Source organism: Mauremys reevesii, linkage group 10, assembly GCF_016161935.1.
Source record: "Mauremys reevesii isolate NIE-2019 linkage group 10, ASM1616193v1, whole genome shotgun sequence".
Lineage (NCBI taxonomy): Eukaryota > Metazoa > Chordata > Testudines > Geoemydidae > Mauremys > Mauremys reevesii.
The window spans coordinates 24,764,130-24,783,052 of NC_052632.1; the positions used below are offsets into that span (position 1 = coordinate 24,764,130).

An 18,923-nucleotide genomic window follows, 5' to 3' on the forward strand; every position below is an offset into this window, starting at 1 on the left:
TCAGAACTTCCCCCTTTGCTGCTGCTCATTTGGCTTGATACGTTTTGCCACAAGCAGCGCTCATTGGAAATTTCCAGTGATTATTCACCAAGCCTGACATGTTTTATCCAAATGTCAGTTTCACTTAGCAGCAGCCAAGGCTCCCAGGATCTGTCCCAGACCCACAGTACCTGGAAACCCCAGGTTCTCAATCTGTGACAGGCCCTGGGATCCCAGCAGCTGCAGAGCGAAGTTGACATTGTCCATTCTGAAACGGACAAGAATGTGAATTTCACTCACCAGCTGCTGGTCCTGAGGAAGAAATTTCATTTTGGAAACACCATGCAGCAGTGTTTCCAAAATGAAGTTTTCAGGTTTCTTGATTTGTGGTGAAAAAATAAATAAATAAATAAATAAATAAATGTGGGAGGGAGAAGAGTTTGGGTTCAACTCAAACCATTTTTTTATTTATTTATTTTAAGTTCAGTCCACTTGCAAACTGGAAAAAAGCCCCCAAAACCAATTATTCCCTCAGTGATAACTACAAATATGGGTTAGTAGGGCAGCTGCAAAACTGGAAAAAGAGTCACATGAGAATAAGCATCTGACCACCAAGTACACTTTATCCCATTCTACAGTAACTCACATAGCTAAAGGTCCTTCTTTTCTTAAAACTTAACACAAAGGTCATCTCGAGGTGACATTAAGCAAGGAATGTTTCAGACCAAGAGGTTTTCAGAAAGTTCTGGGTAGGTGGAAAAAAAAATAAAATGAGTGGCTTATAATGCAATTCCAATTCAATATCATCTATAGCAATTACTATTTCCTGATTTATCAATAGGTACAGTACACCCAAAAATACATTAAAATGTTAAAGTTATTAAGTCAAGGATTCAAAACCTAGGCAATGCCAGAATTAAGGTCGCCTGTGCAACCGTAATTTGACATCGTTGTATAGGCATTACAATGTAGTCTTTAATTACATGACCACATTTTTCTCCACAGGACCACAGCCTCATTCAGTGTGCAAGTTAGAGCTGCTAGAGAACTGGATTCTATCCCTGCTTCTGCCATAAAGTTCTTGTGTGATGCAAGAAAATTATTTAAACCAACATTTTCACTGGTGGTCACTAATGATGCATACCTCATTTTCTTGATGTTCTATTTGAGACCATTGATCCAATCTGCAGAAGTGCTGAGCACTCATAGCTAGAACTCAAGTCAATGGCAGCTGTATTTGAACATATACATGGTATATAATGCCAAGTACTCTTAAAAAAATAATAATCAGGCTCTATGTCTCCAATTGAGCATCCAAAAAGTCAGTGGACACCTCAGACCTTAATCTCAGTGCCTTAGTCGTCCCCCCTGCCCCATCTGTAAAAACGTGGACAATACCACTCCCTTACCTCAGAGGAGTTTTGTAAAAATGAATTAATGTTTGTGAACCACTCAAATAGTGGCAAAAGTTGCAAGGTAAATACATTTACATAAAGCATGTGTATGTTCTGATACACAAGAGTTGGTCAAAGACAGCTTTGGTAAAATATACCCTGTTGGCTCAAAGATAACACACCAAGCATTTCACACAGGACACCAAAGTGCTCTCCAATGGAAACAACTTTTAATCACTACACACCTGGAGGAAAAAAAAAGTTGAGTTCATTTCTTCTTGCAAGAGAGTATGCCACCAGCAGCCCCTCAAGGAATTAGTTCCCACTCATATGTCACAGGTGTATTACAGATAGTATACAAGAGTAGTACCCCTAAATTTATCAACCACTGGAAAACTTCAAGGGTTTTACCTTCAACTGAAACAAAGTAGCAGTTAAAAAGTTCACTAATAAAGAGTCATGAAGTATTTACAACTATATTCCTCACAGATAGGAAGTATCTGCATCCTGCATACATATGTGCAGTTTAAACCACCTGGATACATTACACCCTTCATTACCACCTTCAGGTTGCAAACTCAGAACATAAGTTTCTAAAATCAGTCTGTTACCCAAGAGTTAAAATTCTAAGATAACACTACCCAAACAAAATGCATAGCCCAAACCTAAAGTTACTTAGCATGCTTAAAAAAAGTGGCTCATCTAGTCTCCCTCATCCTCCCTATACATGGTTTACAAACAGGTATCAGTTCAGACTATTGGAATATTGACTTTGGTAGATTTAGGAAGCATACTACCGATTTCCAAGAAAGGAGGAAAGGTTTCAGATTTTGTTCAAAGAGGCAGGCAATCCACAAACCATTCATAACATGAGGTTAATTTTTCTTATTCAGATAATCCCTAGGATATATATCTACCATCAGTAAATTCTGTTACCACTAGACGAGGAAGTTACTAGGTTACCAACCCAAACACCTCGCTCGAGGGGCCATCGCAGATGACAGGACTACCCGGCAGCCAGCGCCCTCAGGGCAGGACGCTGGGAGACCTGCTGCCACGTCCAGAGAGGGAGACAGACACATCTGGGCGACGGCGGCAGCAGCCACTCGGTAGAGACCAAAGAAAACGATTACAGACAGCCCCAAGATTGGTCACACCCCTTCCCCTAACACGTATGTGTCTGCCAGCCCCGAAAGGGCACCGCACAGCCCTAGCCCACGACAGCCATAGTCTGGGCTCCTCTCCTGCCTACACCGCCCAGGTCTGAGGCCGGCACAGGCCGGGGGGGGGGGGACACCGGCCCCCCACGACAGGGACTCACAGCCACAGGCCCTCATGCCAACAGAGGAGGCCTGTCAGGGGGAGGGTCCGGGCACCACGCAGGAAAAGCGGATGGAGAGAGCAAAAAGGAGCTGCCGCCCGCCCGCCTCCCTTCCGGAAAGCGGGCAACCTGGGGCCGCGCAACGAACCTCACCTCTTCGCTCGGCAGCCCGACCACCTCCACGGGAGAGGCCGCCATGGCCGGCCAGGCAGCGGTATCCTGGACCAACGGCTACACCACAGACGCACCTTCCTCCCCACGACTGCCTAATCGTGTTTACATTCTGCCCCGCCCCGGCCAAGCCCCGCCCCAGCACACAGCGCGCGCGGCTACAGCCAACAGGTCGCGCGTGCGCGCCCCCCCGATCCCAATCGGGTTCTTCAGCCCTGGAGACAGATACTCCTTCTGATTGGCTAAGAGCCCCGCCTTTCCGCCGCTTCTGGAGACAGATACACCTTCTGATTGGCTCAGAGCCCCGCCTTCCTTCCAGCCTTGGCGACAAATTTCCCTTCTGATTGGATCAGAGCTTCGGCTTCCCTCCGCCCTTGGAGATAGATATTGTTTCTGATTGGTTAAGAGCCCGGTCTTCTTTCCGCTCCTGAAGATAGATACACCTTCTGATTGGCTCAGAGCCCCGCCTTCCTCCCAGCCTTGGAGACAAATTTCCCTTCTGATTGGATCAGAGCTTCGGCTTCCCTCCGCCCTTGGAGATAGATACTGTTTCTGATTGGCAAAGAACCCAGTCTTCCCTCCGATACTGGTGACAGTTACCCCTCTTGATTAGCTCCGGAACCTAAAGCCCGCTTCAATGGTGAGCTGCGCCCCCCAGAGGGCGAACGGTGCAGCGTCTCCCTGCTGTGCTCTGGGTAGCGCATGGGGGTTCCCGAGGCGCTGGCCCGGTGCTAGGGTGACCAGATGACAAACACAAAATATCGGGACATGGGGGGGAAGGGAGACGGGGGACAAACAGCTGGTGACCCAGGCTACCGATGATGGTTAAATGGGAGCAACGCGCTGGGCCAAGCAGGCAGGGACGTGCCAGTACCGGGGACTGGGATTCTCCGCTGCTTTAGCCGTTCCAGGTACAGTGCCAGCCCTCAGGATTCAAAAGTCACGAGATTTTCCCTAAAGATTGTGAGATTGGTTTAACAAGCATGAACTTCACTAATCAATAGGTGTGGCCTTCAGGTTTCGTCTTATACATCGTCTGCAGTTGGTGACTTTTCGAGTCACATTTTCAAGGTTTTCTCTACAGCCACAAGGCTAGACACTTACTTTTGGGGGGAGAGATGAATAGCAGGTGAGGACCGTTCTCAGGTAACAAAATGATTCCAGGCAGCAGTCGGGGACTGTACCAAAGAAACAACAAAACCCACCAAATCACCAGATTTATGAATAAACTTGCAAGATTCATCAACATTGGTATAGGAAAGGGCCAGGGTGAAAGTAACTTAAAGGCATTATCGGTACCTGGTACTCAGGGCTTTGGGGGATGGAAGGGGGCCCTCTGCTGGGAGGGGCAGGGGCTCAGGCAGAAGGGTGGGGCCTTTAAATCGCTGCAGGAGCCCCAGGGCTTCCCAGCTGCTGCCGCTACCCCAGGGCTCCAGCAGCAGGGCTCTAGCAGCTATTTAAAGGGTTAGGGGCTCCATCTGCTCCCGGGAGCGCAGGGCCCTTTAAAATTGCCCAACTGGGGAAGCTGCCCCCTGCTGGTACAGTCGGCTGTGTACCAGCTCTTGCAGGTATGCCGGACCGGATCGGCTTACTTTTACCTCTGGAAACGGCAAAACAAATTGCCTATACCCACTGAAGCTTTCTCCACATTATAGGGAGGTACCATGAGCTTCAAATAATGCACAGGATGCTGGAGGAAGTTATCTCCTCCTCCCACAGACTAAGAGAAGTGTTTTGAGAAATAGAGGAGGAAATTAATACAGTGAGAAAGATCCAAAGTGGATTTTGTTACTTGAATTTGAAACCAAAATGATGGGATTGCCCTTGAAGATCCATAGGTAAGATTGACCAAAGCTTTCTTTTTTTTTTTCAAAATATTGTAAAATCCATATGCATAGTCAGATTGACCTGAACATTTCTATGATCCTGGGTAGAATTTGTGGTGCAAATTTGGGGTCATTTAATTGAGTGATCCGTGAGATACAGCCTCCTTACCGCCTCCTCCCAATTATGTGTTTTTAAAATTGTCTGTTTCTTATAACCATTTTTGCACACAGCCTTAATTCTGCCCTCCTTTGCTTGCTGCTCTAAGGAGTCCTTCAGTTGGTCACAGTACCATATGCCTCCCTAACACCCAAAGCTGTGGAGGAACTAAATTGTTAACATTTTTAAAAGGCTCTCAGAGCCTGTAGCTGCAGCTGGAAGCTTCCTAAGGCGGCAATGTGAGCTCAGGCAATCTCCTCTTTCCAGATCTAACGGCTACAGCTAAGACAGTTTGAGTCAGTTGGAGTGCATGAAAAAGAGCAATGATTTGCTGTAAGAGTGAGCATGCAGAAAATGGCCAGTTTGGTTAGGAATGGTTAAGTAGCCTACTGTCATCTGCATAGAGGCTGAGGTAAGATTGTATGGGGATGTGGTGAGAGATGTATTATCTGAACTCTGCCCTTTTCTGTTTTTCAGGGGCTTAGGTTTCAGGCTTTCTACTTCCACATTCTAGAAGGATACAAAAGAGGAAAAAAAAGCACTCAAAACATCTTTAACTTCCTTTAAACAAAGATTTTTGTTTGTGAGTACTGAATAAGTGTAGCTGCAATTTTTTGAGGGATGGAAGAGGGGGATGAGATAAGAACATCAAAGCACACACACACATTTGTTTCCTGTCAAATGCACAATTTCCTAATGTGTTAGAAAAATTAATTTCTAGACCTGCTGAAAATTACAACAGAGAAGTAACATCATAAACTAATTAATTACAGTTTTAAAGGGATGAGGGTCAGTGTTGACAGGCTCCAGATTAACATCCCCTGAATTATTGTTTGCAAGTTCTCTCCTATTGAAAAGGCTATCAGCTGTCCAAAACAAGGGCAGCAACACAGTTAAAGCCCAAATCCTCAGCTGGGCAACTTGTCACCAACAAATCTAGGGTGCTGAACTTGTTGAAGATATATGCTCTCTCTAGTTGTCAAAGAATAATTTTTGTCCTGCATAAGTCAGTGAAGCTAAAGCATTTATACAAATAATTTTAAAATTAATAAAAATACTTTTCATTTATATAGCACTTTTCAGCCAAGGTTCTCAAAGACCTACACAGATTAATTAGATATTAATTAATCCTCACAACTCCTCTGAGGTATAAGTAAATATCATCCCAATTTTATGTATAGATAAACTCAGGTTTATAGAGATTAAGTGGTTTGTCTGAGGTCACGCAACAATACTGCAGCATATTTGAAACCCAGACCTTCTGATTCCAATCCCCCTCCTCTGACTACTAGAATACACTCCCTCTTTATCAAAACCGCTGCTAATAAATTATTAATTTAAATGCTTTTGATGTAGTAACAAATGTTAACACAATAAGGTCAGTAGTATTGTACATGATAACTGGTGGTGGTGATCATGATATTGATGGCTTTTATGTGTCAGTGCTATAAAATAACAGTTGCTCACTGTACCATCTATCTTAGGTGTCTCTCATTACCATAGTATCCAACCACCTCACCTTCCCATTTTACAGAGGTGACACTGAGGCACAGGGAGAGGGAGTGACTCACCCAAGGTTACCCAAGAAATCTGTGGTAGAGCAGGGAACTGAACACAGTTCTGGTGGGTTCTAGGCGAGTACCCCTTCTTCCCTTACTATTATTAAAGAGGTGATTTTTACTGGACTCAAGAAATATCTCTTGGGCCTCAGCTAACCATCAGGCAGATCACACAAACAGTGTGGGGTTTCTTTAAATATGATATTGTACTTATAATTAAGATAGTTTCTGAAGTTTAAAAACTACACTTATTTTTAGTAAAACAAGTTAAACAATTCAGCCCTCTGTTAAGCACACATTCTATTTTTTACATAACATAAGCAACACACATCTTTAGCAGTAAATTTTTTTATAAAATCTCATTCAATTACAAGAAAAGAGTAACAGAAGAGAGATTTGAGACACTCACTCACACAGAAAACCTGTATTTGTATAATTTGTCAGCACTCTACATTGAGATCATTAAGAACAAATGAATATTTAATCACATTCCTCTGTCCTAGCGGTACCTCCTCATCTGGTAGCAAAGTGGTGGCTTCTGCTGCTATCTGAATTATCACTCAAATGCCACCATTTTGGACTGTCAGTCCCAAACATGTGCCATGACTCTTGTTATGTGTATTTGCTCTCTTCTCAAACTAAATGGTTCTGTGACCTTAAAAGAAACCTAGGCAAGCAGCATACTACTTAGCAACCCTAAATAGCATACCAGAGTTCATGTGTGAAATAAGAAATAATGCTAGTAAAGGAACCATACTTCTGTTTTAGGTTTCTAAGGGGTTTTCATAATAAACATGAGAAAAATAATCTTTAGAATGAGGGAAAATACATTGGCAGCGTTACAGTTGAGTGACAAAAAACAGCAGAAGGATGATGGAATAATAAAGTCTGTTCTATATTAAATGCATTATGAATGGATACCACTCTGTTATTGATAATTTTAAATCAAATCAGATTAGTTCTCATCTTTGCTATGATTTTAACCCAAAAGTATCTGAAGTAATTTCAATAGCAATTTAAAATATAAAAATCTAGTGTCACAAGTTCTTGCTATTGACTCATTTATGGATCTTTGTTCTATTGTAAAAGAGGCTTTAGTATGATTTCACTGAGAAATCAACAAAAACCATTATGGAAAACCACTCACAATTTCAAAGTGACAGGTAAATGGAAAAATACATATGGGAGGGAATTTTTTAAAAGTTATGCTGGGTTGGGAGCCGTGAATCATTGCCATCACTAAGATAATTAAGTACTGATTGAAAGCCTAGTAATCTCAGTTTCTCTAATGTCATAAGAATGACTCACTAATGAGACTTAACACTTCACAGTACCGTTCTAGGTACCATTCTTGATCATCCAGCTAAGTTCCTACATGACTAGGTCACATAATTTAGGGTCTCATTACAAACAGATGAGGTGTTTGCCTTGTTTAGCCATGAGTAATCGTGAGTATGCAGATAGCTGTTCAGACATATACCTGGACAAATGGCCAAAAGTACACTCAACAGTCATTCTGCACTTGCTCAGCCTGTTGTTGAACCACTCCTTGCTGCTGTCAGATTGCCCTGTGTATGGCTTCATAAGCCACAGCATTAAGGGGTAGGCGGAGTCTCCCAGCATCACAATGGGCATTTCAACTTCCCCATGGTGATCTTCTGGTCCGGGAAGAAAGTCTCTGCTTGCAGCTTCCTGAACAGGCCACTGTTCTGAAAGATGCCTGTGTCCTGCAACTTTCCAGACCAGTCTGCATTAATGTCTGTGAAACACCAACGGTGATCCACAAGTGCCTGGAGAACCATTGAGAAACACCCCTTCCGATTAATGTACTCAGTGGCTAGGTGGTCTGGTGCCAGAATTAGAATATGCATGCCATCTATTGCCCCTCCACAGTCAGGGAAGCCCATTTGTGCAAAGCCATCCACAATGTCATGCATGTTGCCCAGAGTCACGGTCTTTTGGAGTAGGATGCGATTAATGGCCCTGCATACTTCTGTCAACACGAGTCCAACATCGACTTCCCTATTCCTAACTGGTTAGTGACCAATCGGTAGCAGTCTGGAGTAGCCAGCTTCCACAGTGCAATTGCTACACGCTTCTCCAATAACAGGGCAGCTCTTATTCCCGTTTCCTTTGGCCACAGGGCTGGGGCGAGCTCATCACACAGTCCCATGAATGTGTCTTTCCTCATCTGAAAGTTCTGCAGCCACTGCTCGTCATCCCAGATGTGCATAATGATATGATCCCACCACTCAGTGCTTGTTTACTAAGCCCAAAAGTGGCGTTTCACTGTGGTCAGCACCTCCGTGAATGCCACAAGCAATCTCGTGTCGTAGCTACTATGCATGGTGAGATCAATGTCAAACTCCTCTTGCCTTTGTAGTTTAAGGAATAACTTCACTGCCACTCATGACGTGTTAGTCAGAGGGAGCAGCATATTGGTCAACATTTGGGATCCATTCCTGCAGACCAAAAAGGCAGAGCGCGCAGTACACAAACCATTGGAAGATGGCGCCAAATGTGGATGGAAGCACAGGGATTGCTGGGATGCGAAGCAATGCATCACGGGGCATAGTTACAAGACCCAGGATGCCCTGCGACCCCCTCTGCCTTCCCACAACTCTTAGCGGTAGAAGAGATGCTCTGTGGGATAGCTGCCCAGAGTGCACCTCTCCAAATACCGCTGCAAGTGCCGCAAGTGTGAACACACTATTGCGCAGGCAGCTGACAGTGTGAACACACAACAGCGGGTTTCCCTTCAGAGCTCTCTGAGTGGTGCTGTAATTCTGTTAGTGTAGACATACCCTAAGAAAAAGCCTACAAAATGTTACATTAACAAGATTTTTTTAGCTATAAATATTTTAGTTTTTATTTTTCTAAACATTTTTTCTTTTCATATCTTTATTTTTACCCTTTGCAAATAAATTAAATGTATTAAGCTCACAATATCTTTTGCTTCGGTAGCTGAGTATTATGACTTTCCCATTATGCAGATAGAGAAAGTGAGATAGAGGGTGGTTAAGGGATTTGCCCAATGTCTGTCTCTCTCACACATAGCTCCCCTTTTCTCCCTCCCCTCCCCCCCTACATAACACCAGCTTGCCCCCCCTCTTCTACCTGTCTTAAAGATATATTTCTTTAAAAATACTGGCAAAGGAAGTTCAATTCATTCATAGTTTTGAGTCTATTAATTTATAATGGGAGATAGCACAAAGTATTATTAAAACTTTTATGTAAGTATTATGTCAGATACAGGAAATATAAAACAATAGAAATTAAACTACTTCACTGCATTTATATCTACCTTTTGAGTCAGTAATGTTATAAACAGTATAATTAAAAATTCAAAGCAGCACCTTCTGGATGTGCCACCACTGAAATGATATCCAGCGGTGGCTACTCTCACTGATTCTCTGTTCGCGTATTTGGGACTAGGATTCTGGGCTCTCAGTGGCAGAACCCTTGCAAGTGGTTTTGCTGATTTCAAAAGTTTATTTGCACGACTAAGGATTTGTAGACTGAGCCCCTTCTGAGTCTCTCTTTGCCAGCTCATCTCTAGTACTTTTGTAAATCAAGGGTCTTTGTATCCAGCAGTAAAGAATGTTCTGCATTTCCAAGCACCTGTTCCTAATTTGCGTTCCCCATGCTTTAGAAATCTAAACAAGTCCTGTCACCTTTTGTTCATACAGTTATAAACACAGTCATACATAATTCCACTGCATGCACGTAGCTTTTCAAACAAAGTGTTTCAAAATGCCTCGTATTTCCCCAGGGTCAGGAGAGAGTTGAGCTTGGTTATGTCAGGAATTGATTATCACAGCTCTGACGGGCAGAGGGTTCTCTTCTGGCACAGACATAGGAATGGATGAATTGAATAATAAGGGTCAGTTTGTGGCCAGGGGGCATGGATCAGCATTCATGTCACACTCCCTCTGAGTATCCAGCCCAAGCTGAAGAAGCTAATGATCCAACCAGTGGACCAAATTCGATGATGAATCCTGGTCATGTGCCAGCTGAGGCATGTTGCACATACACTAAGAAGAAGTAGTTTGTGGCCAAGGGACAGGTGTGAGGGGCCAAGGAGCCTCGTTTATAACATGGTGGTTTAGGCTATAGTACAGATATAGATGTATGTTTTCCCATCCACACTACAAACAACAACAAAAAAAGGATGTTAGAAGATGGACCCCACTAACTGTGTCTGACATGGTTAGAGTTGTAATGGTGTGGTCACCAGACCCCTGACCTGTAGAGTCCCACAATAATCTATTGTCTCTCCATTCTTATTAACCATGTATATGCAGCTATTAGGAAAACTGGTGAGAAATAATGGACTCAAGTGCCACAAATACCAGAAGGGACACAGTTCTTTCTGTCCTTTACAACATATGACAACTCTACTGTCACCAAGCTAGTCCAGTATTTGGTCAAGATCAGAGCATAGATGAAGAAGAATAGTGGGTTGAAGCTGAGTCTGGGCAAGAAAGTCAGAGGTCAGTTGGCAGAGGAAAATCCTTTGAGGATTTTTAAACTACAGTACAGTCTCCTTTGGTTGAAGATACACAACCACAACTGGGCAGTTCAGTCCACATTTGAGGAGTACTCCTGGATTCCTCACTGACACAAAGCTCTTCCATAGCAATGTCTGCAGTAAGGCATTTTATCATCTACAACAGCTACCTATGTGATTACACCCCATCTTTGAGAATGAGGACCCGGGCTCAGTAAGACACACCTTTGGTTATCAATTCTTAGAAAACTACATCTAGTAAAGGATGCTGCAGTGCATCTGCACAACACCACTGGCCACCAAACCTGTCCTCCACTCTTGTTGTTGATTTCCCATAATATAGTGAGTCAAGTTCAGGGTCTCAGTCCTTATCTTCAAGCTGCTCGATGACCTGATCCCAGGAAATCTAAGCAGTGTTTCTCAACCTTTTTTATAACAGGGCTGGCTTGCTGCTTTCCTATTGTGTCAGGAAGATCTCAGGGACCAATGCCAGTACATGGACTGGTCACTGAGAAACACTGATCTAAAGGATCATGTAAAGTTCTAGGGTGAGAACTGTAGTCAACAGTTCAATTCCTCAGGCACAATGCAGCTCTCTACCAAAAGGGTAATGCTCATCTATATAGGAGACAAAGTTTTCTTGAGGGCTGCTCCAAGACTCCCCTAGAAACTATGAACCACCTCAAACCTCAGCTCCAAATGCAAAGGTGCACTCCTTCAACTTACCTTCATTAATAAAAATACATGGAACACTGTACATATATTACATTAAAAAAAATCCTCACACAATTTCCCCCTGGGCAGGGAGGAAAAGAAAGAACCATGTGACGTCACTTGTGAAGACGTGAAGCTGCTCTGAAATGATTTATGAATTCTATATGTTGACCCTGGTTATTGGGGTATTTATTGTGTGACTATACTGCTTTGATTTAATAGTAGGCTATAAGGAAAGGCAAGCAAGAATGGAAGAACAGCTCAAGATACACCACCCTTCAACAAGCCCTTGAGGGTTGTTACAGAACAATGGCAGAGCCATAGGCTCTGAGGTGACTGGCTTGACCCTCAATCAAGCCTACCTAACTGATATTGACAAACAGTCTAAAAGCCTGGGAACTGACAAGAACAAAGGAACTCTGGTTCGAGTATAAGGGGCTCTCTCTCCCCTAGGAGGAGGAACTTGTTGGAGAACTGTACAGAGAAACTAGACACACAGGAACTCATTGGGGCTCGAAGAAATAAGACCTGCCTAAGTTATCATCAGGGGATGGTAAGTCTTAGGTAAATTAGCAATGTGTGTGGTCTATTGTTGTTGTAAAATACTTCTCTCTCACTTATGCTTTGTCTCTCTACTGTGAGAATAAACAAAATTCTGGTTTTACAAAACCTATCCAGTGATTATACATACACCAGTGGTCACAGACTCCCAAAGGGAAGAACTGCAGGTGCCAAACCAGGTCAGACCTGCTGGGTAAACAAGGTTGATACGCTGGGTACTGCAGTCCAGGGCTCAATCTAGGGGCTTGTCTATACTGCTGAACAGTGTAGACTAGGGCAGTAGGAATAGTTGTGTGCTCCAAAATGCTGCGCTGTATCTCCCCCTAATGGATATGGATGTTGCAGTGGCGAACTAAAAGGTACCTAATTCTCATTAATCTAGTCCTCTTCAAACAGGCCCATGTTAAAGCAAACTAGGTACCTTTAGTTCATGCCTGCATTGTCCACATAGGGGAGTTACAGCCCGGCACTTTGGTGCACACAGCTATTCACACTCCCATAGTCTGAACTGAGGGGTAGTTTAGACATGCTCTAGAAGTGAGAATTGTGGAATTCCACCCCAGGAGCGGTAAAGGCATCAGGCCTGACACCTGAGGGGTGCACTCACAGAGACCACAAAGGGGACAGAGGCGCAGCTAGACCTGTAGCTAGTCATGGTTACATCACCTAACACTTGGGTGACCACCTTTGTTGGTGGAAATAAGGGAAAACCACATGATCAATATGGAACAATTATTTATTTTAAGGGACATTTTAGGGAAACACATGCATCCGACGAAGTGGTTATTCACCCACGAAAGCTCATGCTCCAATACATCTGTTAGTCTATAAGGTGCCACAGGACTCTTTGCTGCTTTTACCATTTCTCTTAGTATATCATATACTTTTCTCTCCAGAATACATTTCTATTGCCTTCAAGTATACAATGCAATTATCATAAGCTTCAACTTAATGTTCAAAATTGTTAAGGGACGGGTGGCCAAGCTAAGAGATAAATCAATGAAATAAGGGACAGGTGGTCACCCTACCTAATGCGCTATTAGAAGGCACTCAGATGCTACAGGGATGAAGGTGGTATGAAGTTGAATAGAATAGACCCTAGTACTCCGTGGGCAGCAGCAACTGTGGTCTCGGTAGTGCCCATTGTAAGCACAGAGCTATTGTACCACACATGATGGACCTAGTGATGTGTTGGGGTCTAGCAGCATCAAGTGAGAGGGGACCTTAGCAAGTATAGAAATGAATGAGGGAAAAGTAGCCAGCCATACAACACAAAGAATTCAAGCCATATATGTTTCCCAGCTAGGCTTGGTGTGCCTAGAAAGCTCATTCTTAGGTGGCAAGCCATTAAGGAAACTCATGTAGAGTGCTGGAGAGGCTAATGACCTAGTTTTCTAATACAATATGCATAACAAATGAATGAGGAAATATAAACATTGTACAGCTGTCAACTTAACTTTCTCTGTGGGCTCCTAACACACAGGGTGTAGTTTAGCAGTCTGAGCACAGGAGTGGAACCAGGAACAGGAACTCCTGAGTTTTGATCCTGGCTCTGACACACTGTGGCTTTAGACAGATCACCACTTCTGGCTCCCAATCTGTAAAATAGGGATAATACTCACCTGCCTCACAGGGACATTTGTGTGGATTAGTCAGTCAGTGTTCGTAAAGCAACTAGAGGATCACAAATACTCTATCAGTTCTCAAGGTCATACTTATTATTTTAAGTTAATGCCTGGCTAAAACAGATTCAGGTTAGCAGGTTTGATACAGCTATCTTAACAGGAAAAAATAGTTTCATATTCAAGAGAGTCAGAGTGAATCTATCTGACTGAAACCTGCAGTTCTAACCTCCGTATTGTTGAGAGGAGAAAGAAGGCAGACAACCCAGTGATGCAGAGAAGTGCTCAGAAAAATCTGCTGCTGGAACCGAGTTTCAAACTCCACGCTACGGCCACTAGTTTATTTCTCATTTCGTGAAGGCATAAATATAGGCAATACTACTATGCCTATAATGATGTAGCTATGCTATGCTGTTAGGCTTAGCTAACGTACTTGAGGCCTACTTTTAAACTTTAGAACAGAGTCATTCATTCCTGATTGCTTATAGCAGAAAGAAGGACTTTTGCTATCAAAATGTAACACTGTAAACTCTAATTCTGCAAATATTTAAGCACTTCAGTAGGAATAACAAGAGTGAAGTTACAATCTGCAGGATTGGGGCCTATTGTTTAACTTCTTCTTTTGCTTTTTGTGAAGTGCCCTTTTGAAAAATGAACCCCAACGTTCAATCCACTACAGCTAAAAAAATGCCTGGATCAAAAGCTTACTTTGTTTCTTTCTTTCTTTTTTAGAATACGCTAGAGTATTCAAAAAACCAAAACACTCTCTCAAATGGTGAAAAGTCTGTTGTGTGTTAGCCATCAAAACCAATTATATTGAAGAACCTTTACAAATTACAGATGGTAAGCCATCTCAGCTCCTGATAAAGTCAGTTGAGGCTGAGGGACATTGCAAGGGGGTGCTCAGAACCTCTTACGTTTAGTCCCTCCAATAGAAGACAACCAGAATACACCTCTTAAAAATACAGCAGAGTCACTTGTGAAAGGGATTTTTAATGTCTTATGTGAAAATACTATTGCTTGGCAAAATTAGTTCTGACTTTTGGGCTACAGGATCAAACATATTTAGGCCTCAATTCTGCAACTGGATCCAGGTAGGCTCAAGGGTCCACCTGCCCAGCTCTGATTGCAGGATTGTGATTAACATGCATTTATGTTCAGTTTATGTTTTGGCCACTTTGTATAATAAAAAAAGCTCCTTTTAGTGTGGGTTAACAAGTTGTGGATAATTATCTTTGAAAATTTAAAGTTTATAAAATATTAGACTTTGCTATCAATCATATTAATCAAAATATTAAATCAGCTTCTACAAGTTTTTGTTTTGTTTTGTTACACTCGTGACTCATGGGAACACCTTAGTCTACATTTTACTCTCCGGTTTTACTCCGTGGGAAACAAGCATGTTTTGGAAATTACTCTATCGGTCCCAGTCAGGAAAAAAAGAGAGAAGAATGAGACAAGGAAGAATGCAATTAGTTATCAGACACCAGTTTTGTTTTCTTTGGCATTGTCTTTGATTTCAGATTGCCCTCAGGGAATCTTGAAGCCCTCTCTGATTATTAGTTCATAGTGCTCTTGTCAAAGAAACTCCTCATATAACCAGGGATATGTTATTTTCCTATTTACTTTGAATTATATTCACCTCCCTAACAACAGGTATCTATAGACCTACTGCACCACACACACAAATTTTAAAGGGCCTGTTGTATCAACTGTCTTATTACCCAAGGTCTCTACACCAGAATCCAGAATATTTGCTGCTGCAGCCAATGGCAAGCACAAAGCCACCACATCAGTGTGTACAGAGGGCACATATTTGCCTGACTGCCTGCTTGGTGCATGCAGCTGCATGTTTGGAGGCCCAATGCATCTCCTCTTTTTCATATCAAAAATGTCAGGTTAGGGCAGTGGTTTTCACCTTTTTTGACCCCTAAACAATTTCGAATGGAAGTGTGGTCCCTTTTGGAAATCTTAGACAGTCTGTGGACCCCCAGGAATCTACAGACCCCAGATTGAAAATCTTTGCTTTTGGGGGAGGGGAGTGTTCATTTTTATATTAAATTGAAAATATTTCATTTCTATTAAAATAGCACAACGGTTGTGGACTAGATTCCAAGATGAGTAGGAAAACAGTGGAATTGTTAGATGATCGGAATAATGTGATCACACTTTTTTGTATGGGTGAGACATTGGGCAGTGGCATTTGGCAGATGCTGGACTCTGTCAGCTGAGTAGGGTGACCAGACAGCAAATGTGAAAAATCGGGACAGGGGGTGGGGGGTAATAGGAGCCTATATAAGAAAAAGACCAAAAAATCGGGACTGTCCCTATAAAATCGGGACATCTGGTCACCCTACAGCTGAGACATTGGGACATCATAGAAGGGAACTGAGCTACTCAAGCTGAAGAGGAGTGAAGAAATTTTCAGCAGAGGTAGAGTGTAGGGAGTTGCACAGAATTACCAAGGTTATGAACATTACAGAGACAAGATGGGTGAGGTAATATTTTTATTGAACCAATGTCTGTTGGTGAGCCAGACAAGCTTTTGAGCTCCAGAGACCTGAAGAAGAGGTCCGTGTAGCTCAAAAGCTTGTCTCTCTCACCAACAGACATTGGTTCAATAAAAGATATTACCTCACCCACTTGTCTGTCTAATATCCTGGGACCAACATGGCTACAACAACTCTGCATACAAGGAGTGAAGGAGGGAGATAGGAGAGATGGAGTTGTGTTTCAGGATGCTGCTCTTTTAGCTGGGAGACAATTAACTGAAATAAGCTGTGATGAAGTTATTAGTTTATTTGGTCACAAAAAGTCTGGACAGAGGTCAAAAGTTACATGCAGTTGAGTATAAGAGTGGTAGTTTATAAGAAATAAGGTATCAGAAAGAGAAATAGTTCAGAGGGCCAAGAATAATGACTCCACAGACAAGACAGAGAAAAAGCCATTGCACAGGGATTGAAAAGAACAATGGGATAGGTATGAGTGGAACCACAACTGCAGAGAAACTGAAGGTGCTTGCATAGATATGCAAATGTTCCAAGAGGATGGAGTAGTCTGCAATGTCAGAAGCTGCACTGAGATGAAGGAGAATGAGGCAAGAGAAGACATTAATAGCAGAATGGAGTTACTTGTATTTAAAATATAATTTTATATTTATAAGCATTAAGGAGTTTATAACGGTAACTTTGAAAGTTATTAAGCTATCTGGACAGAGGTCAGTTTTGACTTTGTGTTTTTTCATCCCTTGTATTTTAGAAGATATAAAATACATTTGTCAGAGTAGAGGTGAGTGGAAGAAGACATCCCTCCTCTAATATAATTCAACAAGCAGGTTTCCTCAAGCTGCTGTAACAACTTCTATACTTCACATGCATTCTAATCACGGAAACAAAATGCTATAGCTATACCAAAATTACAAAATGCCAGCAAGTAACAGTGTGTTACACTTCAAACCAACTGTTCACTGCAGTTGTTGAAATGCTGGTAACTCCAGGAATGAGACTGCAGTATCTTTAGCACCTTATTTTAAATCAATCCTCAGTCTGTGCTGATTTCACCTATGTCATGCATGAGTTCAGAAAACAGGTAAAGTAAAACTGGATCTCTGACAAACTGAACAGGAAAAGCAAGGAAGAACTGAGCCCTAACAAACTCAAAAGACATCATAAAACCATAAGTAACCTTGCAGAGATAACAATGTATATGTAACTTTTAAGTGTGCACAAGTTTCATTTTACCTCTCTAAACCACTACTCAAAAACAATGGTTACATTTTTCTAGAGTCCAGTTCAGATTAGTGCTGTTTTTTCCTTAGTCCCTTGAAGGTGATTTCAGAATATTTCATCACTTACTACACATTACTGTTAGAAACATTAATCCCAGATTTTCCTTTGTTCAATTTCATTTATCCAAGTTGAACTCTTAGACCATGTGTGACAGGGTGTCAAGATTCTACTGTTACCCATGTCTGTTAGCAGGGTATTGGGCCCCTGCAGGAAGCTGTAGATGAATTCCTCTTAACTCATCAGAGAAGGAGTAGTCAGCATTCAGGTGGAAGCTCCGAGGTTGGCCTTGCCCGGGTGAGAGTGGACACACTGCAGTGTCATACTTGAGTGCATCCCACTCAACTGCATCCACATTGGTACTATGCTCATTCACATGAAGTGTTGGGAATTGTTTGGGACATACCCATGGTTCTTTGTGCTGCAGTAAGCTATTCTGCTCTGCTCTATGATTTTTTCCCAGTGAATTGTGGGAGAACTTGTTTGTCCTTTTGGGCACATGGGGAGAATTGTGGGAAGGCACTGGAGTTCAATCAGCACTGAAGTAGTTTAGCCTGCATCCACAGTATAAAGTGGATCAGTTACCAGCCCAAATGTAAGCAGTACTCCAGGACAAGACAGTTAGCATAGGTGTAAAGCATGAACACACTCGGGTCAGAGGTTTGTCTGTGTGGATGGGAGCCAGTTAGGGACAACACCCAAGTAAGAGACCAAGTTAACTCTGCAGTGAAGACAAGCCCCCAAAAGTAACCTGAATATAAAGTAGTTGGGAATGGCTCTAGAATATAGGAGTTGAAGTCTGGGATGAAAGGATTCTAAGGTGGGAATTTATGGTAGCCAAGTCTTGGGCAAATGATGTGAACACTACCTTGTAGGATATCTAATGAAAGCTGGTAGTTAGCTCTTTGAGATGTATTTTGAAATAGATACATGCCTGCAAAAATTTTAAATGGGAGGAGGAGGGGAGAGACCCTGAAAACCAATCCCCTTAATACTTCTAGTATCCTGTCAAGCATGTTTCTCATTTAGGAACACAGGAATTACCATGCTGCATCAGAACAGGGGTTCAGCTAGTCCAGTATTCTGTCTGAAAGTGACCAGCTTCAGCTTGTTCAGTGGAAGAAGCCCTGTTGTAGGTAGGTGTGAGACAGATAACCTGCCCCCAGGAAAACTTCCTACTAATCCAAGTTAGAGGTTATCTTATGCCCCAAAAGTTGTTGGTTTATAGCCTTTCCAAAGCTATTGTTTAATGTTTATACTGAACATTCTTATTATTCATATACATGTGAAACTCCTTTTTGAAGCCTGCTAAGTTCTTGGCTTC

At 42.5% G+C, this 18,923-nt stretch overlaps 1 protein-coding gene and 1 long non-coding RNA gene across 7 annotated transcripts in view; one reads left to right on the forward strand and one right to left on the reverse strand.

Moving 5' to 3' along the window:
- Positions 1–3,001, reverse strand: part of NEDD4 (NEDD4 E3 ubiquitin protein ligase) — a 105,398-nt gene extending 102,397 nt beyond the window's left edge. The window contains exon 1 of the mRNA XM_039490108.1: positions 2,848–3,001. Coding sequence (XP_039346042.1) covers positions 2,848–2,892 — 45 coding nt within the window. The 5' untranslated portion in view covers positions 2,893–3,001. The remainder of the gene's footprint in view (positions 1–2,847) is intronic.
- A 302-nt stretch (positions 3,002–3,303) lies between these two features.
- Positions 3,304–18,923, forward strand: part of LOC120372778 — a 44,244-nt gene continuing 28,624 nt past the window's right edge. Inside the window, exons 1-5 of one of the 6 annotated variants that reach the window (XR_005585198.1) lie at positions 3,304–3,505; positions 4,521–4,703; positions 5,326–5,431; positions 12,085–12,184; positions 18,629–18,735. This is a non-coding gene — a long non-coding RNA (uncharacterized LOC120372778). Of the gene's footprint in view, positions 3,506–4,520; positions 4,704–5,325; positions 5,441–11,853; positions 12,049–12,084; positions 12,185–18,628; positions 18,736–18,923 lie in introns of those variants that run through there. The other 5 variants (XR_005585199.1, XR_005585201.1, XR_005585200.1 and 2 more) reach the window with 5 other exon arrangements.